This window comes from Pinus tabuliformis, chromosome 3_2, assembly GCF_031772625.1.
Source record: "Pinus tabuliformis cultivar Carrire ecotype Pingquan chromosome 3_2, CPIR1, whole genome shotgun sequence".
NCBI classification, from domain to species: Eukaryota; Viridiplantae; Streptophyta; class Pinopsida; order Pinales; family Pinaceae; genus Pinus; species Pinus tabuliformis.
The window spans coordinates 1,110,072,849-1,110,100,635 of NC_142302.1; the positions used below are offsets into that span (position 1 = coordinate 1,110,072,849).

Sequence of the window (27,787 nt, forward strand, 5' to 3'; positions counted from 1 at the left end):
GTGGCAGAGTAAAAAACCATGATTGTAATAAGTGTATATGGGCCACCAGGTCTTTCAACCTCATATGAGATTATATTTGACATTATGCTTGCTTTGATTTGTGCCGACGAGACACCTTGTTGGAGTTTGGGACTTAGGGAATTGGACGAGTGACAAATTACCCATTGATTAATAATAAACCTTTTTGTCATAAGTGAGTAACCAAGTTGGTTTGAGAATTCGCCAACTTGTTGTTTTGTCACCAAACGTGGAATTACCCAATCAAACAACTCTTTCTCCCTACCAATTTTTTTATTCTTCTAAGGATAGCTTCCAATTTGAAATATTTATCCTTGATCTTATTTTGATGTGTCTTAAGATGATATACCAGTCACCTAAAATGAGGAGATGTTTGTAATATTAAGAGATTGTTAAGATTATACCTTCTAGAAATGCACATGTTTCGACTAAATTGTTATATGAAATGATAATTTAAAGTCCACGAGAATAAAAATAGTATATGAGGCCATTAGTTCCCTGCTTTTCACCTTTTGCAATTCAATCATTTTCTTATTCAAATTGATGATGAGCTGGCCTAACCTTCCAACAATCCCCTCACTAAAAAGACAATGCCAAGAAATCAATGCTAACATATTCCCATAACTTTCTCTGATGTCTTTGAATGCATCACATTCCAAAATGAAATGTTTTTCTGATTCCACTACCCCAGACATGCAAAATGTACACACTCGTTCTTCCCAAGCTTCTTTAGGCCTTTTCCACCATCCTGTTTCACACTGAAGTTGATGCGAGTTGGTTCTTAATTGAGCAATAAGAAATTTTTCCCTCAACGAAATGCTAGCTCCAATGAACTCTTTTTGTTGTAGATCACACGTAGGGTTGAATTCCTCAATGTAGTGCTTCTTCTTTCTACCCAACTCTTTTCCCCGTACTCGTTTATGAAACTTTTCCATAGCAAAATTCTTTAACTCCTTGCTATCTGTGGGATAGACATTGAGGTAGATATTCCATTTTTGCATCCATGTGTAGTTTTGTTTCATCCATGTTTTCTTTCTTTCACTCATGCCTTCATTGAAGATGACATTAAGCCATCTACCTACTCCCATTTGCTCAATTCTTTGATATCTTATGAGCCGCACCATAGCAATTGCATCGATGGGAGTTGCTTCTGTTTCCCTCAACATTATCCCATAAGGTACCAAACTTTTTATGTTGAACTTGCTCACGATCAAGCGTTTTTGGATTTTCTCAATTTGTTTCCATTTTGAGACGGGGGTGCTGCTAGCCCACAATTCACACCCATATAACATCACTAAATAAATTAGGAGTCCAAAAAATTGCTTTATTTGTTTTCCAATCTCATAACTTTGCCTCTTTATATTTGTTTTGAAGAGCATATAATGCTTTCCACCCACCTAAAATTCTCTTCTTTCTGTGGTCCTCCCAATTAAGTTTGTTGTTGAAATCAATCCCGAGGTACTTGTACTCATTTACTTCTTCAAAAATGTTGCCTTCAAAGAAGAATGTATGTTGACACTCCTTTTTATTAGAGAAAATCATTATTTTGGTCTTGCTAGTATTGACTTGCATCCCCACTCCTCTACAAAAATGCTATTAAGAACTCCTAATTGCCATACATACTATTCAATCATTGTTCCTTCCTTTAACTCCTTAAACCATATCTATACATATTAACTTCTATCTTTTAAAAATAATTTTAAACAATATCTTTTTTTAAAATACATTTTCCTTTAATTCATTCATTATATTTAAATATTTAAAAACATTAATACTAAATTAAATTTCAAAATTTGTGTCTCTTTTGTAACTATGTAAATGGTAAAGATACACTATTGGCATGATAACAACGATGAATTAAATAAACATTGAAATAAAATATATACCTTATTTTTGAACCCAACATAGGCAAACTAATGAGTTTTTATTGTCACAAATAAACTTCTTAAAGATAAATTATAAATACATTGATAAAAATGCTAATATGTCATATAAAAGGGTTGTTATTAGAAAGCTCCTGTAACTGGCCCCGCTTCAATTCTCATTTCATTCCGGCACCTCGGATATCCCTGGAATCCCCTTTAACCCAAAAAAATATAGCCAGAAATTTTGGATTCAAAAGGACATAAGTCTCTTTGGAAGAAAGTTAAAGAAAGTTATTTCTGATTCCATCCCTTCATTTGATATCTAAGGTTGCAACAATTTGAGCATCTGCTTCTACTATTACTTGTAACATTCAAACCAGTAGAGGTGAACCCATGCTTACAGTGGGATATAAATAAACAATTAAGAGACAACGACCCATAGTTACAGTTGCATATAAATAAAGAAATAAGAAAGAACCATATGAAAATAATCCGGAATGTTCCAAGTGCAAACAACACTGGAATTCTAAAACTTATTCTTCCATATAAACCCTAAACCTCGCAGATGGTTTCTTAGTTCCCTTACGAACCACCAGAATCTGTGGCCGAAGGAGAACGACATGACGCCATTGCCCTCTGAAAATCTCCAAGTAGCCTGCTAAGTAAGTTCACTCATTCTATCCTTTAGGGCAATATTACATTTTCAGTAAATGCAAAATAGTTTTGCACTGCAATGTTAACTTATCGCATTTTCCATAAATTATGTATTGAATCATAAAATCCGCGTTTAACGCTACCCATTTCAATTTGCCTGTCAAAAGAAACAATTAAGTTTACTGATAATGCAAGACAAGGTTGTATTGCAATTTTTAACTAATCAATCTGTTGGGAAAACGCATATTTTTGTTTTTATTCATTCATGAAACACAGAGGGTTTGAGTTGAACAAAGCCATGAATGATAACCTTGGAGCAGGGCGAGGCGACTGAAGCGAAATCCTCTCGAAGTGATGGCCACCATCAGAGACATAGAAGACATAATCACCAAAATTACTTCAGACAAGGCTAAAATTCGAGAGGTAAATATTCACCTTAGAAGTATTTAACATTGTACTTATTAAAGTTCATTTCAATGAAATTGAAGGCTGGAACGGAACTGAAATGCAAGTTTATTTTTGTAATATAGGAGGGAATTAAGTTGTTAAACAGCTATTTAGAGGGAGGGAGCTGCAAAAGCTTCTGCACATTGCTTGATCGGCAGACTGTGAAGCTTCGGCCGCACGAGAGACCACGCTGTAAGTTTTAGCATTAATTATGAATATTTAGTTTATTTTTTAATTTTAGAAATGCTTGCATTTTCTGTTGATACAAACAGTAAAGAGTTATAAGCCTAGCTGCCACAAGATAATGTCATTGCTTCATCGAGTTGCATTTAACACTATAGGATGTTTATGGAAAAATCCAATGGGTTTGGCAAGCCATCAATTCACTTAAAAATATGGCCATGATTGCGTCTGTTTGAGTATAATATGCTTTAAATATTTTTGACAACACATCTTTATGGAGCTGAATCAAACAATTGCTCTAGTGACTTGTATTCTTTCACATAATTATCACATGGTAATATTGAATAGCCTTTTGCAGTATAATGTAATGGGATTTTTTGAGTGTGGAGTATTGTAGGATCCATAACTTGGGCATCTAGGCGACGATTACTTTCTTGTGCCATGTTTTGCTCAATTGTACTACATATTTGTAACGATCTAATTATTTGATGACTTGATGCAGTAGTAAAATTCAGAGTCAAACTAAGGCTGCATTTTGAATGCAAGCATTACATGTCTGTGCTGTTGAATGTCGAACAAAGTGAACCCTCTGCTGATGTTAAGTAACTTGTTTCTACACAATTGTAACTGCCCACAATTATGAGTCCTATCACATTCACTTGCACACAATATCTTGATTGGTTGTGAACTTTTGACCATTGTTTGTAAACATGAAAACTTCACCGCTACAATCTAGCTATGCACGTTGGCACTCTATTGCAATGTTATCAGAACCGGAACCAAAAATAAAACCTGTCAACCAAAACAAATATGGAATATTAAAGTCTTGACAAATAAAGACACACACATCAATGTAAATCCAAACCATTAGACACAAAATCTGTGAAGTTTTCTTATGTATATAGCATGTAAGTGTGAATATAACAAAATAGCACTGCTTGCAATACATATTTGAAATAAAAAACATAATCATTGAGGCTATAAATGGTCTTTAGAGTTAAAAAATAATCTTACTACCCTATACAATCAAATCATCCCAATCTAGATCATCTATTCTTGACATGGTTATGTTTGGGAAGCAGTCCGAAATAGCCTAAGAATCACTCATAATCAACTCAAGAATAATGTCAATCAATATTTATCGCTGAAAATGTCAGAGTTTTCACAAGCTCACACATGCAGGATGAGAAGCATGTGAGGCAAATAGAGGGGGGCATCATTATATAGTTCAGGTTAGGTTCAGGGTTTTTGTTTTTTTAGTTTTCTTGTGGGTGGGTTGTGAGAGTGTGGAATTGGTTATAACTGTTTGGTTTTGGATAGGTTCCAGCCAGTTGGGGATAGAATTGGTCAAAACCAGTTTGAACTTGTTTTGACCTGAAAACCCTCGATCCAGTTTGGTTCAACTGGTTCTGATAACATTTCTCTATTGATAATGATGTAAGGAGTAATGGACAAAACATGATGCCGTCTTTTGAATGTGAACTTGAAGTGGATGCGATTTATTCATGATATTTACATTATTATTTTATTGTGGCATTGCTTTTCCTTCTATGGTGCTTCTTGTTTGGAATACCTCTATACTATTTTTCATTACTTGGATGCTTTATGCTAAGTTGCTAACCTGCCCATGATTAGAGCATTGCATATTTAACCAACTCCATCTTTTCTGCAATGTTTGAAATGCTTATTTGTTTCTCTGGTGGTGCACTATCTTTCTTCTTTATTGAATTATCTTCTTTAACTTTGCAATAAATTTTCCACCATGTGTTAGAGTTTTGAATGATTCGACTCTAGTGGCTTAAAATCTTTTTCCCAAAACCAGTGACCTTCTTTGATTTACTATAAAATATTGTAAATAGAATCCAAGGAATTTGTCATATTTGTAGACAATGGTAGGAATTCATGCACAATTAATGCATACAATAAACATTTGATATGGTGGTCTGCATAGTTAAATAGCTTTATGTCTTGAAGTACCAGAAATAAAGAATGGAAACAATAGGAAAAGGGTATGACAAGGGTCCAAAAAGTGTTGGAAACTTGGAGGAGACATTTTAGGAAACCATAGGAAATGGGGGAAACGTTAGAAAACAATTTTTGGAATGAAGAAAAATGTTCAGGTAAAATTTGCAAAAAATCCCAAAAAGAGCTCTTTTCTCTAGTGCTCTGCCTCTCTTTCTTGAAAGATTGTAAGTCTTTGTTAATCTCACTCAACCATGATCCTTTTAGATGTTATCCATAAAAATTCAAAAATCGAGGCTTTATAAGTTATAACAACTAAAATTCAATTAGAAGGTTCTCCAACGCTTGTCAAACTTTGCTTTTTGTAGGTGTTGAACTTCTCTAACACTTGTCTATCTTTTGCAAAAGGTTTTTGCACTTCTCTATTAATAACAATTGTTCTGCTTAACTCATTATAGATATATCATATATCTATAGGACTAGTTGGTAGAGATGGCAATTGATAATTCATAGTTATCGTTTGCTATTTCATGTTAAGGTGGTAGAAGTGATAGTGATTAGCTCACCCTTGATTTATGGAACGATAACTAATGAAATGGATGCTTGTATGTTCTCAAGAATAGTTGATGCGTTGGTTGAGAAGAAAAACATAAGCACAACATACAATATACAATATGTTTTAGTTAGAATGTAGAAGGGTAATAATTTTCCTCTATTATAAATTTACAGGAAAAGAAAGCCATTGCTTTTCCTACTACGCGTAAGGAACAACTGTCTCTTCACTATGTGCCATGTGGGATATACTTTCCTTGAGTGTCGTTAGGGATTAACTCATGCACAGTTGGTTTTTACTTGTCACAAGGGGACCTAGGGTGAGAAAATGCAAGTTTTACTATAGTTGTTGCGATTTTGGGATGCATTGCTTTCTGTCATTCAGATTGATTGTAGTTGTAACAAATTTTGAACATAGAGAAATTGGCTTCCCTTTTTGATGGAATGGTTCAAGGTTTCCTTTCCTTATTCACCAGCCTAGATCCATCTTAATTCCGGATCCACCAAACGCTTTGAGGGATCAAATCTCTTGAGATGCAAACCTCTTTTAGAGTAATAAGAGATTTGATTTCTTTCAAAGCTTGGTAGATCCGGAGTTAGGATGGATCTACGCTGGTTTAATTTCCCCCTTTAAATAGGCTATATTCCACATGAATGTCATGGGTTCTCATAAACTTGGAGCTCAAAAACCACTGGTTACTTGACCAAGTTAAGTTTACCTTAACTACCCAACAAAAATTAATAAAAATAAAAATAATAACATATAATTTTTATTTTTATTGTTCTAGTTTGATATTATTTTTATTTGAACATAGGGTTATTTTTATTTTTATTTTATTTTGACCGAGTCAATGTTTATAGGGCATTACAACATCTCTACCATACTGGGTTGGAGAGAATCCTATAGGGAGCAGATGAATTTGGGGGGTGGAAAAGGGCATGTAGGAAATCACTGCCTATGCAGTGGTAGTTCCGTAGTGTTTTTCCAGTTTGATTGGTGAGTTGGTGAAAGGGTAAAGTTGGCAATTTTGAGAAGGAAAGATCCTCCTTGATTCAACATTTAATTTTCGTGATAGGGATTGGTTAGAAGGGTGCCTATGGGTAGGTTTCTTGTCCCCTCACTTAATAACAACACAAGTCCTAGCATAAGAAGGCCTTTGAGGAGGATGGCCTAGATGTTGAAGGATTCTAATGCTATGATTGGGGTATTGAGGTAGAGATGTAAAATTTTAAAATCAATGCTTTTCCAAATGATTGGCTAATCTTATTGAATTGTAGTCTAAAACCATATTTAAGAGATGGTTGAAACACAAGTTTAGATTCATTTTTTCAAAAGAACAAAGAGTAAGTTTAAGCATTAGGTGCGAATGCGATAAGCTACCTCCAATTGTGTACGTGAATGCTATAAATGGCAAAGTGATGAACTGTGAACCTATACGTGAGGGGTCTTCCAAAGTCTGAACATTCCATAAAAATAGTCATGAGATTGGCCTGCACTAAAATTGGGCGCATGAGAGATGTCCCTAAACAAGTGGTGGATCATCAATCCTTAATTGGTTACACAGGACAGTCACTCCAATTGGTCCATGATTTGCATTGCACCTTGTTCTTTTGCAAAAAGTTATCTGAATTGGATTTGGAATTCCCAAAATTATGAAGCGGACTAGAATTGGCCAGAAAACTCGATTGCAAAATCTTTCACTAAAAAACACATAAAATATTCAAATTTTAATTTTTTCACACACACATATCAATGCTAATTCAAACCATTACACAACAAATATGTGAAGGATGTTTTTGGATATAGCATGTAAGGATGAATACGGCAAAATGTCTTTTAGATATAAGATCTTCACTACATGTAATTGAAGGTTTGGATGAAAATGTAGAAATTTTCAAGGGTCAAGCTTTAACAGATCTTAAGTAATTTATATCTCTCCTAGATGCTTTTTGGATATTAACCCCATGAATTTTCAGCCTTAGGGCTGTTATAAGATATGATAAAACAACAGTAACGTTGGACAATTTTCCTCTTCTTAACAACCCCAATCAACAAGGCAATCTAGGAGAAAAAGGTACCAAATGCGTACCAACAAGTTTCAACCCTCTGGCAACTTTATCATGCATAAACCAGATCTGAAAATCAATTTATGACAGCCATGATTACAGTAGTAAATCTTCCCTTTCTCCATCAATATTAATGTTAAAACCCTTAACAATTTCAGCCTTAACTTATGTCAAATTAGCAAGACATACAATTGCTGGAGTTACCAAATTCTGAGGATAATGATAGCTGAAAATCATTTATTTAATAAGACAATTTTGGACAATTTGAAAACTTCATATATATACATAAAGACGAAATACATGTACATACCATAGCCTCATCCCTGTTGGAAAATGTAACTAGTTTCGGTCTTCATAATTGTCATTGTACTCATGTCAATATGTATATTTATGTTGCAAGAAAAATAAGAAAGAAAGAAATTATTTTTTAAGCATGAGTTTTATGCTTCACTTTGATGATCATCTAGGTCAAGCATGTTCTTCATGCTTCTAGGGTTTGTCATACTAAAATAATATTTTTCTTGAGTCAAAAGAGTCCTTATCATTTGTATAAGACCCTATTGGGCAAGTTGTCGTATGAAAAAAATATTAATTATGAGTCTAGAAGTGCTATAAGAATCCTAGCACCAGTCGGCCCTGCCAGCAAGAAGTCAGCCTAAAAAAGGGTATTCGACCTCATGGAAAGCCTATAAATAGAAGCAGATTTGACCTCATTTAGTCACCAATTCAATCTCTCAAGAAGAAGTTCGATCTGAAGTTGGGAAAAAGGAGGAAGCAAGAGCAAAGGTCAAGGAAGCAAGGAGAAATCAAGAAGGAAGAAAGTCTGTTTTTGGGCCTTATTCTCTCACACATGCGAAGGAACTAGGGTTTTTGCAGCTACTACAGGGCCGAAAATTGCAGGTCGAAGCTAGGGGCTGAAGTTGAAGCTGTGAGCTGGTTGAAGCAAGATTGATTCTTGTTGTCTTGGTTGATCTTTGACCTAATTGGAAGGACTTCTTGGAGGGATGACTTGGTGCTTGGAGGAGGACTTGGTCTAGGGTTTTGGGTCCTGGTTTTCTCATTTGAAGCAGATTCGATAAGAAGAGAAGAGATTCTTTTTAGGTTGCCCCTTGGTGGGGTTTTGCCTTGGTTTGGAGCCTACTTCTTGTGTCAATTGTCGTTATTGTTTTTGCTTTTGATAATTGTTTGATCATTGATGAAAAGATATAATAAAGAAACATAAGAAGATAATTAAAGTTCACAAGCAATTATTAAGGTTAAGGAGGATTTGAATTAATAGCTGCCCTACTGCATTTTCCAACATGGTATCAAAGCTAAGGTGAACAAGGGGAAGGCAACTGGAAGATCATCTTGAAGGGTTTCTTGTCAAGGAAAATCATTTGTAAAAAGGACACAAAGAAAGAAGAAGAAGACCTATTGATCTAGAAGGAAGATTACTACATCAAGGAGTTCATCATCTCAAGAAGGATAAGCTCTTGTTGAAGGCTCTCTAGTGCACTTCATCATCTTGAAGAAGAGGAAGCATCGAAGAATAATAAATATTGGGATCATCATCTCATTGAAGCAATTCGAAGATACCATTGTTAAAAGCATCCTAGAAGTCATCATTCTAGGGCATTTTTGAAGTCTCCTTGAAGGTGTTGAAAACATCAAGATAGTTCGAGACATCATCAAGAAGGGGAACTCTTGGTTGACAGGTAAGTATATTGTCTTCTATGTCTCAATCTATAGATCATATGGTTACATTTTGCAAGGAAAGCAACAAGCTCATTGTATCAACAAACTTCCTAGTGTGGAAGAAGAGGATTGACTTGGCACTAACAAAAAACGAAGTCATGGAATATGTCCTTGGTGAAGTAGATGTACCAGACAAAGAGAAGACTCAAGAATTAACAAAATACAAGAAGGGAGAAGTGAGGGCACAAAGAATCATTATTGAATCCATTAAGGATCATCTTGTTCCCTTTGTTTCTAATTTGAAGACGTCCAAGGCTATGTATGATAAGTTGGTGAAGTTGTACTCTATAAGTACATCGGGCTAGAAGATATCTTTGAGAAATCAACTATATAGAATAAGGAAGTCAAAGGATGAAGACATGGCTACTTATCTCATGAAGATCTCACAAATAAGGGATCAATTGCAAGGGCTTGGGGAAACTGTTTCCGACTTCGGAATGACCATTTGTGTATTAAATGCTTTGCCACCTGATTGGAGCAGTTTTGCAACTAGTATCTACTCAAAGAAGGATACTACACCTTTTGATGAGTTATGGGCTCAATGTATCTTGGAAGAATCTAGGATCAAGGCAAAGGATGACACCGAATCAAATGAAAGGTCTCAAGCCTTTATTGCAAGGACCAAGAAATTGAAGAAAAGGAAGTTTGGAAAGTCCAATAAAAAGCCAAATATGTCCAAGATTCAATGCTACGGATGCAATAAGTATGGACACTTTAAGAGGGATTTCCCAAGACTCCAAACAAGGTGAAAAACAAAAAAAGGAAAGAAATGAAGCTCACATAGCTGAAGAAAAGGGAGAACCTGAGAAGAATCTGAAAGGAAAAGATCCCAAGGATCTCTACTATTTAAGGAAGCTTCATCCTTACTAGGTTCTTTATGCAATTTGTCTTTCTTTTATTAATTAGAAAGTAGAATAACATGCATTTTTGCATTCTCTAGAAGAGTCTTCTTTTTTGTAAAGCATGGCATCATATGTAGAAGCATAATGATAGTAGAAGAATTAGAGTCCACTTGATTAAGTTGTTTTGGTAGGAATCATCTAGCTTTTCAAGAATGAGAGGATTGGGACCATATTGCATATTATTGTTCATCCAAACATTTTCTAACATACTATTAGAGGTAGTTATTTTGCAAAGAGGGATCATTAAGATCCTCTAAGAGCCATCATTTTGCAAGGTTCTTGGAAGCAACATTATGACTGGTATATATTCCATCTAGTATGGAAACAATACTCATGAAGGATGAAGGAATGCAGATGGTCAAGTTGCAGTATGAAGGGCATAATGAAAGTCTTTCTCTTCTTGGGAAAAGAAACCTATCTTCGACAGGTATAAGAAGCAGGCACATTCAAGAAAGGATGGCTAGATGGTTCTATGAGAAGCAAAGGAATGCATATTTTAAGTAACTCTTCTCCAAAGTAGGGTCCAAAGAAGGCATACCTAAAAAAGAATAACTAAGATTCACAAGTAAGTATCAAGGTTAAAGGAAAGGAAAATAAGTATAATAAGCTACCATTATCCATTTTTGAACATGGTATCAGAGCTAAGATGAACAAGGAGAGTAGCTGGAAGGAAACTAGAAAGAATTGTTGATCAAAAGACATGAAGCTCTCAAAGCCTGAAAGAAAAAGACTACAAAGAAAATTGTCTCTTGAAGGGATCTGGTTAAAGACTCGTTGGTAGAAGACCATCTAATCTAGGGTATTTACATTGAAGAAGATCAAGACCACATCAATCTCGCAAGGAGGGTATTGATCTTGCAAAAAAAAGGAAGTCTATCTGTAAGACATCAGTCTTGGAAGCTATTGGTGGAGAAATCCTAGGTAGCATCTTTCAAGAACTCTCCCAAGGTCTTGAAAGAATCAAGAAGGTTGGAGACATCATCAAGAAGACTCTTGGTTATCAAGTGTTATATTATTACACTATGTCTGAATCTTCAAGTCATATGGGTTCTTTCTGCAAGGAAAGCAATAAGCTCGTTGGGGCTTTGAAGTATCTAGCATGGAAGAAAATAATTGACTTGATACTCACTAAACAAGAAGTAATGGGATATGTTACTGGAAAAATTATTGAACCTGTTATCACTCTGTAATTTTCTTTGTTGTAGGAAAAAATTACCAATGCAACTTCAAACTAGTCTTTAAGATTGGAAGTTGGCCCTTCCAATCTAGAGAGGGATCTCTCTTTGACTCTGTTACTCAAGGTCACTACAACAAGAACTCATTCATGTGGCCAGCTCAAATGTAAATGGCAACAAATTTGGTTGGAGAATGGGAAAATGTACCATTGAGCATGGAGTCATAAGGTTGATCTCAATAAGAGTTTCCAAGAGATGTGTAACAAATAAAATATATATAAATAATGTAAACAATAATAATCATAAATAATTATTAGTTAATTAGTAATTAGGTTGAAGAGGCATGTCTAAATGAGACATGACACTTCATGAAGAGACACTTGCGTGGTATATAAGCAAGCCTCTTGTTCTCATTGTAATCATCATTCTCATTCTTATTCACATATTTAATATAATATTTGTATCCTCATGGATATCTTGATATTCCAAGTATTCTGGAGTAATTAATCTGTAGAATGAACTTTGTTCGCTTCATGTGGTATCAGAGGAGTCGATTCTCTGGCTGCTTCACTGCTGCACAGAGTCACGCTCTTTGATCCAGCTCCTTGACCATCAAATTCGTCAACGTTGTTGTTGTTAAAGTGTTTCGCTATCAGTTTATGGAGATTCTCCATTTTTTAGGTCTTTGGCCATGTTAAAAAAAAAGAGAGAAAAATTATAAATACAAAAAAAGAGTCAAAAAACCAATTCTTCCGTAAGAAAAATTATACTCTGTGTGTTCCATTGTCATTTTTTAAGCTTTTTAGTTTTCGCCAATTAGAGAGGATATCTGCTATATTTTCACGAATTCAAGAAAATCCAAACGTGTCCACTGCATTTAAATTGCTTTGGCTTCAACCGATGACATAGAGCTAGTATCACTAAAAAAATAAAAAAAATAAAATAGCTGCTTGCGTGCACGTGTCTCTAAACATTTGAGGAAGATTTCAAGGGAAACCCATCCTTCGTGCTGTCGTCTTGAAGCAACCTAGCGCGTAGAGAAAGCGTATTTGAGCATAATCCGCAACTTGGAATTTTCATCACCTTGAAAGAGACTCGTCGTTGAACTTCACTATTACTGTGACACGAGTTGCCCAAAAATATAAAATATCATATTCCATTTATGACTGAACCACACAGCGTGACAATCATTAATCTGACAGGTCAAGTTGAGGGAGATTATCAATACTGCAACCAGAATAACTCCGCAGACTCTCCATATATTTCACCGCACTTCTACCACTAGTTCCACTATAATTTCCTTGCCACCGCTAAACCCTACCTACGCTTTTGTCCATTGATCCATCATCGTTCCATTTGGTATAAAGCCGACAACCCTGCCCTCTCTGCTATCTGTGGCCGACCAAACTTTCCACGGGTGCTGACTGCGTAGTCGCCCCCACCATTTTCAAGTGGTCTCGGGTATCCAAAAGTCACACCTTCAGTAAACACAAAGACACACCCTTTCGTAAAACTAAGTCTGATTTGTTTTAAAAAAAAATAAAAATCGGGTGATTGATTCAATTAGATATTAACATACTAATAAAATTCTATTTGATGTTAATATATAGTTACATATTAATATATTTTAAATAATATTAATATAAACTATATTATATAATATCAACATTGTTTTATATTAAAAAAAAAAATTTAATATTTAAGAAGTAAAATGGAGACTAGTAATGAAAGGTTTCCTAGAACCTTTAGTAAAAGAGTTGATACATTATTTAAAGTCAAAGGATCACTCACAAGAAGAGATATCGTAATCTCTATCAGTCTTGCTGAAGAAAATAATTATGTTAATCATAAATGTGCTAACCAATTGGTGATTCCTGAATCAAATATAATTGAAACAAATTGTTCTGGCATATGTGATAAACAATACGACATAAGCAATCTACACCTAAGTATTGGAGATTACACTTTTACCTCGCAATTCATCGTGAAAACTTTATTTCTTGACGATAGTGACATGGTTTTGGGCTTACCCTGGATAGAAACTCTAGGTTCCTTTATTCTAAATACAAATAAGAAGTTTTTAACATTTTCTTACAAGAAGAAGAAAATAACGCTCCAAGATTTTACACTAAAACCAAATTCAGTAACACTAGAAGATATCTCAGATATTATCTCAGATATTTCAAAAGTAATGTCTCAAGAAGGTAAAAAGGTATTACAAAATATGCAAAGAGAAATTGACAAAATCAATGTTGACAAAAATGAAGAAGCTTCTCGATTTAAAAACCATGGCGAAAAATTACTGTCGCAAATTAAGAAACTTAAGAAGGATAAGAAGTCATTAGAAAACAAGGTACAACAACTTATCGAGAAAGAAGCATCAAATGTAGGAATTCAAGTTGATGACAAAACAACAAATACCGATTCAGTGAATGTCACAACTCAGGAAGAAGACAAGCAAGTTGAAGAAAAGACGCGCTTGGATGTTGCAGTTCAAACAATGAACTTCCCAAGAGAATGTTCCATAACCAACTCAACAACATCTTCGCCAGAAAAAAATATAAAAATTGCCACATGCCCAATAAGGGAAAATCAAACCAAAAAGGTTCCCTATCGGCATCCGAATCATGAGAATAGACAAATCAACCACGTTACATATCGGGACCATTCAGACCAGAAACAACAAACTGATGTTCCAGATAATAGTGATGTAATCTCACTCCAGTCTTATGCTAACAAGTCGTTACAAAATTCCAATGATCATAATACTACACAGAAAATTAATCTAGGATGGTCTGATCCCTTCGCAGTGCAACAATTTTGTTTGTCCCTTAGAAGATCATATCGACTTGTATCGACGAAGATGATTGTTCCGAGAGAGAAAGTCATTCGAAGCCGAAAAGAGATCAAGCCTTTTTCATCAACAAGCTTTGAGGACAAAGCTTTTTGAGGAAGGAGGCAATGTAACAAATAAAATATATATAAATAATGTAAAATAATGTAAACAATAATAATCATAAATAATTATTAGTTAATTAGTAATTAGGTTGAAGAGGCATGTCTAAATGAGACATGACTCTTCATGAAGAAACACTTGCGTGGTATATAAACAAGCCTCTTGTTCTCATTGTAATCATCATTCTCATTCTTATTCACGTATTTAATATAATATTTGTATCCTCATGGATATCTTGATATTCCAAGTATTCTGGAGTAATTAATCTGTAGAAGGAACTTTGTTCGCTTCAAGATGGCGATAAGACAAACAGATCAAAGGCATAAATACAATGTTCACTTAGATTTCATATTCAAAATATCCAGGTGGTAAGTTGAAAGAGAAAACAATCCATTACACAAGGCATACAAGTGAATTTTGTGCAACTTTAGAGAAAAAAGGTCGAATATTTGAAACTGAAAATAGCAGAGCATCTGAGTGCAGATGAATTCTATTGTTTTATAAACTTCATTCAAACATGAAGAACCAACAATCATGAAATTTACAAAGGAAAAGAACAACACCAAGAAACTGACCTGTAAACACTGTAAAGAATCTCAGATTTGCAAGTCTAGAAACTTTGTCCTGGAAATTTCATTAATATTAAAATCAGATATACACAATAGAGTCACTTTTCTCTTAAGAACCAACCCTTGGTTTCTCTTCATCAACAATTTTATAGATCTTTACAAAACTGAAACCATAACTTTAGGGAAGTCTTTAATTACAAAATATCTATATTTAAACATATCTAAAATCTTTATTTACAAGATAACATTGGTGTGTTGTCTTTGAATCATGATGCATGATCAACTGTTGTAACAAAAAATGGAGTTGTAGCTGAAAGAACTGCTGCTAAAGTGGATCAAAACAACTCATTGATAAATCTGCAATGAAATCTGGAAATCCCCTGTTTCATCCCTTGAAATCCCGCTTTCATTTTATCCATATGCTCAAGATAATAAGTTTCCTTAGATCTTTGACCTGATCATCAAAATAATGTTCACTGTGCAAAAATAATCTCCAGTAAACTCTATTATAGCCAATATCCTTATCACTGCCAAATCTGTGAAGCACTACCAAAATATATGGCAACACTTTGCCAAAACAGAACAGCTTTCAGCACTGCCAAAATATCTGGCAGCGCTTTGCAAAATGTTGAAATTTGATGACTAAAAATTTTCTGCAATCGCAACCTGGTTTTAATTTCACCTTATCACTCCCATTCAGTTAAATGCCCTTTCCCATAAACATACATTCAATATATAGAATTCTGGAAATGAAATTTTCAGATTAAAGCACATGGGACTGTCAATACATGCTGAAAATAAATATGGACATAAACAGACCAGCAACACACATAAAAATAACACAGATTTTTGGTCAACTTAGACCTAGGCAAAAGCCCTTCAATCTTCTCCAGGGAAAACCTGTTAGAGAGCTCTTCAAATTTATGGATTGCAAACGTATGACTACTCCCATGGTCACAAACTTGAAGAGGCTAAGAAGTTCCAAATCAAGCCTTGTGGATCCAGCGAAGTATAAACGATTGATTAGCTCACTGATGTACTTGGTGAATACTCGACCAAACATATGTTTTGCGGTGAATGTTCTCAGTCAGTTTCAAGTTGAGCTGAAGCATGATCATTGGATATCAGCCAAATATACATTGAGATATCTGCAAGGATTTTTCGGGAATCCGAGGGTCCAAACATCAAGCTTAGGATTTAGGCTACCTATGCTCCAATTTTGGTGGGCATCTGTCCGAGTTTCATCCATAAAATCTCTTGCCCTAGGTGCTACTCCAACAGGGAAAACCTAGGTCTTTCTTTGTCACCTTGGGGACTTCTTTGAGGGTTGTATGAGCTTAGTATTCATTGAAATAAATCATAAGGAGCCCTTTCTTCTCTTGGGCCTTGACCTTGTGAATACCTATTAGGCTATTACCATCGAGAAACCTCAAGACCCTAGGTTTTGTGCCTTCTTTTTTAGGGTTTTTCTTAGAGAGCAGTTTGCTTCTTTGAAGCCTTGTACATTTATTGAGCCTCTCTTTGAATGAGTTCTAGCTCCATCACCTTGAACCCTCAAACATAAAATATCTATTATAGGTGATCACAATCATACCAACACTTCTCCCATCGGTGAAAGTCCATAAAGAGCAGGGGACTTTGGCTGTGGTGATAGTCGGCCATTGTCCCATTGTTGTCAGTTAATCTAATAGTTTCCTGTAGGCTTTCCCCCTTAGGGCCCTGCTAGATTTTGTGGTAGAAGCTCCTCCTACCAAGAGATACACCCCTTAGTCCTTTGACCTTGATTATGATGGCTGTTCTTGGTATGCTGGTTAATAGGCCTGGTCTTGTTACTAACAGCCTATCATGTGGTGGTGAGTCTCTATCATATCTTTTGGACACAAAATGTATTGAGGTATAGTGTATTTTAAAGGTCCCATATTTTTATAGATAATAAATTGAAATTTGAAGCAATATTCCACCATGTTTCCAGGCCACGGGAGCGAGAAATGCACATGGGTATGGGTGGAGACATGCCCAAAATTTAGGGAAATTCATGGGGGTTGAGGGGACATTGAGGTCCCTAGCCTAGGAGGTTTATAAAAATAGTTGTGCCCAACTTATCATTGTGCAATGTAATACTAAATTCAATTTCATAAATGACATAAACATGATTCAGATTCAAATTCAGAAATAAAATACATTGATTCATAAATGAAATACTGTATACATTGACTCAGATTAATCATCCTAGAATCTAAAAAGTACTAAGCAAGATAGTGGATACTGAAGTCTGAAACAGTAAATTGAAATTACTCAAAAATAGTAGAGTGATGAGTCAATGATTTGATTTGAGGTCATCAGTGTTTAGAGTGAAGACTCCAAAGTTAAAACTGAAATTAACAATGGACAATGAATGCTGGAAATAAATTGAGCATCAAGGAGTCAATCCAATTGATTGGTCCTCTACACCCATCTGCTGCATGAAGTTTGAAGTTTGAATGTGAAATATGAAACAGAGATAGATTTGTCTTTAGAAAACTTTATGCCTTCATTTTTTTTTACCTTTTATCTTCTCAAAAAGGGGGGCATGGGGAAACATTTCCTCAGCACCCTCAAGTCCCTAGAGAGTGGAAAGGGTATGTGGGGGAGCGGGCTGCTATTGTTGGAGGGGCACGTGCCTCTGACCCTGGGGGACACGTCCCTGTGGAACACTGACTTGAAGTTTGTAGTCCTCAATGATCTTGTTCTTAAGCTTCCTACAGAATGGATTGGAGTGTTGGTCAACATGTTTGTGGGGGTTTTGACAAAGTTGCTTGTTACTTAAAGATTTCTCCCAACAGCATGGAATCTAACTGCACTTTCCTCAGTCAACTGTAGGAAACAATCTGAAGAGCTTGGAATTTAACTGCATTTTCCTCAGCCATCTGTGGGAACATTGTTTTGTCATCCTTTGTGATGCCTGTAATTTTGCAATGTTGAAAATATTTTGTTTTATTATCAGAGATTATAAAATTCTGAATTCCGTTATCAAAAAGATGGGGTGGAACTTGTTCAATCTTTTACTCCATTTACCATTTTGAACTTTAACCAATACAATGTTTACCTGGGATTTTTTCTTAAGTTATGGGGTCAATCCTGGCATGTGCATTCTCAAGGGTTTTATCTGAGTGCATCAATCATGGCATTTTTTTATTATATGTACGACTTTTAGTACAGGTTATGCAAATGTTAAAGGTGGTTTGCATTTCGCACAAAGTGTAGTAATTTATGATTTTATTGCTTAATGTTATTATTACATAATTCTTTAATTTACATGTTGCCTTGCAGCTGCATCGTGGCCTGTTCTTCTCGGATTTCTTTACCAATGTATTAGCACAGAAGTCTCTTTGAGCAAGAAGAGAGGGCCAAAGCCCATTTTGGCAAAAACTTTAAAAATATATGTTCAACATGCAGAAGATGTTAAGCGCTCAGGTAATTTAGGCTCTGCTAACTAGATTACACATGTAAAGGTTTGTCTTCAGAGGATTAAATGGTGTTTAGCAAATTTAAAAATACACAGGCATTAGGTTTTGTATATAAAGAAGAGTTTCATTATATGCACCCTTCACAACATTTCATGCAAGCATTAAAAAGAGTAGGAAACCTATAGTTATACTTCAGTAAGTGACTATCAAGATTGTTTACAATGGCATAATATATGTTACGTATAATATATTCTGTAATTATCTCACAAGGTTGGAGGAATTGCAGTAGTGATTTTCTTTGATCCTACAGTACTTTTATGTATTGAGTTAATTTTGGTATACACATAGGTGTCTTGGTTCATAGGCTAACCAGATGATGTTGTCTGTATCAGACCAATTTTTTCCTTTTATAGTTTCATATATGTCTTGATCACAGATAATGAATATGACTTTGTTGAAGTGTGATGTCAAATTCTATCATTCTTCTTCAAACCTTTGAATCTGTGGGTCCTTGAGAAGGAATGTGAAAAATTTAAATCTTTAATTAGTGTGATCTTATAAAACCTAAAATATAAAAATTAAAGATTTAGGTGAATTTCATAGTCTGTTTATTCTTAATGGGCTCCTCAGCTACTTTGACTCCAGTGCGTACACTTGCTTCTCCCAAAGTGGCAGGACTAGTGTGGTGGATTATGTAATAGCTAACTAGACTTTGATCCAACATATCTGAAATTCCTCTCTCCCACTCACTTCCTGTTGCTGACCCTGCATACCTTCCCTTTATTCTCTTGAAGCCCTCCCCTTCCTCCTCTTCCCCTCCCAGTCGCTCTTTCTTGAGATCCTACAGCAACACTGTAGAAATTTCTGTTTTCCCACCCCGGTTTTCAGTTTCACCTTATTTCTCCCATGTAGTTAAATGCCCTTTCCCATAACTATACATTTAACAAGTTGAAAAAATAAATATCGCTGAAAACACAAATTCTGGAAATTTTACAGAATGCTGGAAATTGCAGAAATAAAAATCAGCGGTAATAAACAGCCATTAAAACACATTTAAACACTGAGATTTTTGGTCAACTTGACCCTGGAAAAACCCCCTACAACTCTTGGGGAAAACCAGTTCGAGAGCTTTTCTTTATTTATGAAAATTGTCTTTTTACAGTGAGAAATATTCAGCAAAAAATCAGCGAGCAAATTTACAACTTATCTCTTTTCCCGTGCCTCACAGCAATCTGGAAATTACAGCAAACAGGACAGCAATAAATGCTTTACGGCCTCCTCGATTTTCGTGCCTACTTTAAGCATTAAATGCAGCTGTACGAACAACATTAAATGCGTTGTACGGCTTGCAATAAATGCATTGTACGGCCCTCATTTTGCGTGCAGAAAAACCAGCAAACTGCTCGATTTTTGTGCAAACCACTCCTCGAAAATCGTGCCAAAATCTGCCTTTCACTGTGTGCTGAATCAGCTGTACAAATCTGCTCAACTACTGCCTTGGAATGTGTGCCAAGCTGCTGTCTCCTTCTCCTCCCTGCTTAGAAATCTCTCTTGCTCTCCTTCTCTCAATCTGCTCATGAAAGAATGAATGACCTTTTCCTCCTTTAATCTAACCCCAAGTGACTTTTGGGTGATCCCTAAATCCAATGGCTGAAATAGATTGAGATCTAAGGCTGAGATTAAATGCTCATTTAAATCTCACTTTTTATTTTTTAATTCACCCCACTTTAATAAAGACCCACTTAGTCATTTATTTCCAAAGTCACTTTTCCTTTCTAATTTTTCATTGACTTTATAAAAGTCACTTTAAAATTAGACTTAGTAACTTTATCACTTAAAGTCACTTTTAAATTATATTTAACTTCATAAAATTATAAAGTCACTTTAGGATAAAAATTAAATTCTTTTGGACACTTTTCCCTAGGCCAAAGATCAAAGCCTAAGGGAACCACCTATCCTCCGGTACTAAATTTCAACACTCCCTCTTACCGAGGAAGGTGTTCCTCACCACACCCATCTTGTCTCTGAAGTAGACATGCTTGCCCCGTGGTAAGGCTTTGGTAAGAATATCTGCAACCTGCTCATCAGTGGAAATATACTCAAGCTTCACAGCTCCCTTCTGAACATAGTCTCTGATGAAATGATATCTGATCCCGATATGCTTTGACCTGTCATGAAATATTGGATTCTCCGTGAGTTTAATGCAACTCTGATTATCACAGTAAATCACTGAAGGTCTCAATGGCTGACCAAATAAGCCAAACAACATCTTGCGAAGCCAGATAGCCTCACAACTAGCTAGACTGGCTGCCATATACTCTGCTTCCGCTGAACTCAGTGCTACTGACTGCTGTTTCCGGCTGAACCATGACACTACTGTTGAACCCAACCCAAAATAGCACCCTGAAGTGCTCTTCCTATTAGAAGCACAACCTGCCCAATCAGAATCAGTGTATCCTGCCAATCTCACTCCATCTCCCTGCCTGTAGTCCAGACCATAATCCACTGTCCCCTGCAAGTACCGCAAAATGTGTTTTGCAGCCACCCAGTGAACCTTCCTAGGCTCACACATAAACTGACTCATCGTGTTGACTGCAAAACAGATATCTGGTCTAGTGTTGACCAAATACATCAAAGAACCAAGCAGCTGCATGTACAATGTGGGATCCACCAACTCGTAATCTGAAGCATGAAGCTTCTTCCAGTTGGTGATCATCGGTGTCGACATGGGTCTACAATCCTCCATGTGGAATCTGCTAAGGATGTCCACAATTTACTTCCCCTGCCCCAGGAAGAAATGCCCCTCCTCCTGCCACACCTCCAAGCCCAAAAAGTAATGCATCAAGCCGATGTCCTTCATCTCAAACTCCGTCGCAAGATCTCTCTTGCAGTGCTCTATGAGTCTCTCTGCACCTGTAATGACCAAGTCATCCACATACAACACCAGAATGAGAGGCTCCTCACCAATCACAATAAAGTAAAGGTTCGGATCTGCCTCACTCTTTGTGAAACCCATCCCCTGCAAATATGTATCTATCCTGGAGTACCAAGCTCTAGGAGCTTGCTTCAGGCCATAAAGGGCCTTCTTCAGTCTGCACACATGGGACTCCTTCCCATGCACCTCAAAGCCCTGTGGCTGCTCAATGTACACCTCCTCCTGTATGAAGCCATTGAGAAATGCAGTCTTCACATCCATTTGGTGGATCTTCCAACCGATCTCTGCTGCTATCGATATAATGGAGCGGATCGAAGTATATCGAGCCACGGGAGCGAAGGTCTCCTCATAATCAATTCCCTCTACCTGGGAGAACCCTCTAGCCACAAACCTTGCTTTGAATTTCTCAATGCTGCCATGTGCAGCATGCTTTACCTTGTAAAGCCATTTAGAAGTAACCACGGATTTGCCCTTAGGCCTCGGCACCACCTCCCAAACATCATTCTTCATGATAGAAGAATACTCCTCCTGCATGGCCTCTCTCCAGACCTGCTGCCTAGCTGCCTCCTCATAGCTAGAAGGCTCAGAGTCAAGGATGCTGGTAACCATCGCCATATAGCTACAAAACCTCTCAGGTGGTCTACTCTCTCTGACCGGCCTCTTCGGCTCAGCAACAGATGTGACATCTCTCAAGGTGTCCTGAAGCCACTTGGGCTTCCTCTTCCCTAAGCATGCTTCTCCCATAGGAGAATGAAACTCCTCCTCCTCATCATCATCAGTAGCCTGAACTCCTGACTATCTGTTTGTTGTCCTCCTGCCTGCACTTGAACCTGTAGAAGCTGAGGTACCGTGTGAACTGTCCATCAGTGGACTCCCTAGTGAACTGCTTTTGCATGCTGCCTGGAGCACCACCCCTCTGGCTCGGCGAGCCACTGCTCACTGACGGACCTGAAATCCTCATAGATGTACCTCCCGATCCTCCTGATCCCTGCCCACTGGATCCCTGCGACTGACTCAATTGCTGTTGAGGGTCTGGCTGATTCAGATACTCTAACTCCCGTGACCTCCTAAAGGCCCTGTCCTCCTCGAACTTCACATCCCGTCTGACAACAACTCTCCTCTGTGCAGGAATGTAAATTCGAAAGGCCTTTGAGGTCTCACTGTAGCCCACAAAGATACCCTTCTCTACGGTGGGCTCTAGTTTGGTCCTCTTCTCCTTGGGTATATAGGAGTATGTAATGCATCCAAGGATATGAAGATGACCAATATCAGGCTTCTTCCCAGAGAAAGCCTCCTTCGGAGTCATGTGCCCCAAGGTACGATGTGGACTCCTGTTCTGCAAATAAACAACTGTGTTGCAGGCCTCTGCCCACAAGAACAATGGCAACCCCTGATCATGTAACATGGCTTTGACAACCCCTATGATGGATCTGTTCTTCCTCTCCGCAACCTCGTTCTGATGGGGGTTGTAAGGAACAGTGAACTCCCTCCTAATGCCTGCCTGCGCACAATAGTCAACAAACTCTCCAAGGGTGTACTCTTCTCCATTGTCCGACCTCAAGGACTTGATCTTTCGACCTGTCTGTGTCTCCACAAGAGCTCTGAACTCCTGAAACTGCTTGAAGACCTCACTCTTGGTCTTCAAAAAATAAATCCAGGTCCTCCTGGAGTGATCATCAATGAATAAAACATAGTACTCATATCCACTCAAGGAAACATGAGACATCCGACCGCTCACATTGGAATGAATCAAATCAAGTATCCCAGTCGCTCTGCTCTCACTCCTGGGAAAAGGGGATTTGGCAAACTTGCCCATCACACAACCTCTGCAAGTATCAAAGTGATCAGTACTGAAATCTGGCACACCTGTAGTGATCTCCCGCAATGTCCTCAAGGCTCCATGATACATATGTCCCATCCTGTGGTGCCAAATCTCACACAGCTCAGAACTGCTAGCTCTGCTGTCGGTACTACTGCTCAATGCCAAAAGGGGCTGGAATGCAAACTTGTACACCTTTGCATGGCGTACACCTATCACTCTAGCTGAATCAGCTGGAGTGCCCTTGGGATACATCAACACCTGTCCTCCCTTGAACAGTACCTCATATCCTCTGTCCTCCAGAGCTGAGACGGATATGAGGTTCTTCCTCATCCCTGGCACATAAAGAACATCTGACACTTTCAAGGGAGGTTTGGACTCCCTCTGAAATGTCAGTGTCCCCACCCCGACTGCTCTAACAACTCTGTCATCATCGAGTACTACCTCTATATCAGTGCCACTCTCTGAAAGCTCTGAGAAGTACTCATGGACTTCTGTCATGTGACGTGAAGCCCCACTGTCCACATACCAGATACCTGAAGATGCTCCGCTAATCGAGGGAAAAGCATGCTCCCTCTGAACCTGTGTGGTAGGTGATCCTGCACTAGAGGACTCACACGTAGTGAACGCAAACTCCCGGTCAAAAAGACCTGCAAAGTCCTCAATCTCTGCTGAAGCTGCCACGTCCTGGTTCTTCCCCTTCTTCTTTTTCTTCTCCGGACACACAACTGCATAGTGTCCCATCTTTTGACAATTCCAACACTTCACCTTGGAATAGTCCTTCTGTGTGTTCCTCTGTTTACCTTTACCTTTGCCTTTGCCCCCACCACTGCTTGTGGAAGCCTGCTTCTTCCCTTTGCCTTTCTTGCCTCCTGCCACCAGTGCTACATCTTCATCCTGCTCAACTGGCTTGGCTGCCCCAAGCTGACCTTTCCTGATCTCTGTCTGAATGCAATCATCCCGAAACCTCTCCCATGTGGGAAGGGTCTCACGTGCACAAACCCCATCAGCAAAGTTCAACCATGAACGGGGGAGGCCATTCACTGTAATCCGCACCAACTCAGTGGTGGAATGACCTCTCTAATCGTTGCCAACTCATCTCTCACATTAGTAATCTTTGTGAGATATCCAGCTGCACTATCATTACCCATCTTAATGTTCTTCAGCTTCTCCTTCAGGACCATCTTCTGGTTCTCATTGGTACTCTGGTAGAGATTGGACAATGCTGTCCACATCTCATGGACATTGCTCTTTCCTCTCACATGAGGAATGCAATGGTCTTTGATTCCGTCTAGAATCAGCCTCTTACCCTTGTTGTTCTTTTTATTATAAGCTGCCAACTGAGTAGCATCAGTAAGCACAACAACAGGGTTCTGTGTGGTATGCACCATGATATCCCAGACTTCTGCCTCCTCAAAGATACTCTGCATTCTCTCTTTCCAAACGCTGTAATTTGTATGCCCATCCAACCTATCCTCCACCCTCAATCCCAATGACATCCTGCTATCCTAAAACTGAAAAATAGCACTACTGTAGTAAAGATAAAACTGCTGTTTATGAAAAATCAGCTTGCTGGAATTTTCTGAGTGAAAAATCAGCAACTGTAATTTTTCTTTTTGCTGTCCCAAACTGCCCTTCAGCACTCAAGCTCTGATACCATGTAAAAATTTCTGTTTTGCCACCCCGGTTTTCAGTTTCACCTTATTTCTCCCATGTAGTTAAATGTCCTTTCCCATAACCATACATTTAACAAGCTGAAAAAATAAATATTGTTGAAAAACACAAATTCTGGAAATTTTACAGAATGCTGGAAATTGCAGAAATAAAAATCAACAGTAATAGACAACCATTAAAACACATTTAAACATTGAGATTTTTGGTCAACTTGACCCTGGAAAAACCCCTTACAACTCTTGGGGAAAACCAGTTCGAGAGCTCTTCTTTATTTCTGAAAATTGCCTTTTTACAGTGAGAAATATTCAGCAAAAAAATCAGCAAGCAAATTTACAACTTATCTCTTTTCCCGTGCCTCACAACAATCTGGAAATTACAGCAAACAGGACAACAATAAATGTTGTACGGCCTCCTCGATTTTCGTGCCTACTTTCAGCATTAAATGCAGCTGTACGGACATCATTAAATGCAGCTGTACGGACATCATTAAATGCGATGTACGACCTACAATAAATGCACTGTACGCCCTTGTTTTGCGTGCAGAAAAACCAGCAAACTACTCGATTTTTGTGCAAACCACTCCTCGAAAATCGTGCCAAAATCTGCCTTTCACTGTGTGCTGAATCAGCTGTACAAATCTGCTCAACTACTACCTTGGAATGTGTGCCAAGCTGCTGTCTCCTTCTCCTCCCTGCTCAGAAATCTCTCTTGCTCTCTTGCTCTCCTTCTCCCAATCTGCTCATGAAAGAATGAATGACCTTTTCCTCCTTTAATCTAACCCCAAGTGATTTTTGGGTGATCCCTAAATCCAATGGCTGAAATAGATTGAGATCTAAGGCTGAGATTAAATGCTCATTTAAATCTCACTTTTTATTTTTTAATTCACCCCGCTTTAATAAAGACCCACTTAGTCATTTATTTCCAAAGTCACTTTTCCTTTCTAATTTTTCATTGACTTTATAAAAGTCACTTTAAAATTAGACTTAGTAACTTTATCACTTAAAGTCACTTTAAAATTAGATTTAACTTTATAAAATTATAAAGTCACTTTAGGAGAAAAATTAAATTCTTTTGGACACTTTTCCCTAGGCCAAAGATCAAAGCCTAAGGGAACCACCTATCACAATCCATTTTGACCTTGGGTACGTGAATGCCTATGCCACATGCCTTTCTGATTTTATTCTTAACTTTTTTAATTTTCCTTTGTCATGACTGCCTCAAGCGATTATGATTCTTTATTGCATATCCTTTGGGAGGTTGCCCTTGATTCTCACCCTTACATCATCTACCATGGAAAAGTTGTCCATTTCCTGAATAACTGTCTCATGAATCAATGGTATGATGAGGAATGTAAAGCTATTTATAGGTAACTTGACTGTTCTTTTCCATGACCAACTTATGATTATGAGTGAACATACAGAACCACCATCTCCTTTGGCACAAGAGGCATGCCTTTCTTGCTTAGAGAAGATGTTAGCTACTTTTAGTGCTCCGCCATTCCACTATGACTTTTGATATACTCTTTTCCCTAGGAAAGCCCCTCCCCACTTTGATATTGATTTCCAATATTCGGTCTCTCTGGCTACCTCCTTTTTGTTGAAGAATCTAGGGCAATTTAGATTAATAAAATTCTTCATCCATGATAACTATTTGTGAGGTACTTTTAACTTTTTCTTATTAGCACAATCTTCTGTTGTTATTAGTGTATGTTCTTTTACTTCTTCAAATAGTTACCAAAACAAAAAGAGACAAGAACACAAGATGTTGGCTTTCTGCTAGGGCCAAAACCTCTCACTCTTTGAGCGGAAAACCCGCACAAATTCTTCTTATAGAGATTCCAATTGACGAATACCAAGACCCTTGGTCTAGTAGCCACTCCAAGACCAAGACACTGCCTTCTCTTCTTCTCTTCCTCTTTCCTTTGATCCTTGTTGTCATTGTGATAGCACCGAGATCTTCTTACTGTAGTTGCACCTAGACTATAGTAGATCTACACAGAGTCATAGCACATAGCTCATCAAAGTACTGTCTCCTTTATAACTTTGAACAATACCTTGCATCATCTGAAGTCTCTGTAATGTCTTCATTGTGCCAGATCTGAGATCCTATTAGCCTTCATCATCCGAGCTATCAACTTTATAACACTGTCCATCACAGAGGCATCTGAACTGTCAACTATAGATCCTCGCTTGTATCTTTGCTGTCCCTTCATCATGAAAGGTTTTTGCTATTCCTTCATCACTAGTCCGAGTTCATTATGTATCTTGACATCTAAGCTAGAATCCTTTCTTATCACTGTGACTGTGACCCGAATTTCAGAGAAATCATCCTTGGAGATCCGAGCTTGAAGACTGGCATCATTTATCCGAACTTCAGAGAGAGATCCACGAATAGTTGACTGTGACTAGTACTGAAAATCTCAGGCTATCTGAACTTGGTTGACTGTAATTACCCACCGAAAAACTTCAGAGATATCTGAATTTTGTATTGCACTTTTGGGAAGACCCTATCTGGGTATTTATAGTAGTTCGACCATATATTAAGCCGACCTTAACATTCGAATAGATGTGTCATTTCAAGTGAGCCGACATGAGTTTATCTCCAATTGACCCTCAAACCTCCTCTTATTCTTTTTCTAATGAGTCTTCAACGACCGAGATTAAGTCCCTAATCAACGACTAAGACTAGATCTAGCTTGATCCATGTCATTTAGAACATTCTTACCCAGTTTTATATTAATACCCATTAATATTTTTAATTTTCCTAAGTTTAGACTCAGGAACCCCATTAAAAACATTAATTATTTTAATATCTCTCCAACCGGGT

General features: G+C 37.5%; 1 protein-coding gene across 5 annotated transcripts in view; it reads left to right on the forward strand.

The window, feature by feature from the left end:
- The first annotated feature begins 2,041 nt into the window (after window positions 1-2,041).
- The window catches only part of ATM (Serine/Threonine-kinase ATM-like protein), a 533,430-nt gene continuing 507,684 nt past the window's right edge, over window positions 2,042-27,787 (forward strand). For 4 of the 5 annotated variants that reach the window (XM_089417581.1, XM_089417585.1, XM_089417584.1 and 1 more), the window contains exons 1-4: window positions 2,042-2,545; window positions 2,814-2,960; window positions 3,068-3,176; window positions 18,397-18,540. In XM_089417581.1, coding sequence (XP_089273707.1) covers window positions 2,892-2,960; window positions 3,068-3,176; window positions 18,397-18,540 — 322 coding nt within the window. In that variant the 5' untranslated portion in view covers window positions 2,042-2,545; window positions 2,814-2,891. The remainder of the gene's footprint in view (window positions 2,546-2,813; window positions 2,961-3,067; window positions 3,177-18,396; window positions 18,541-27,787) is intronic. The other variant, XM_089417582.1, reaches the window with a different exon arrangement.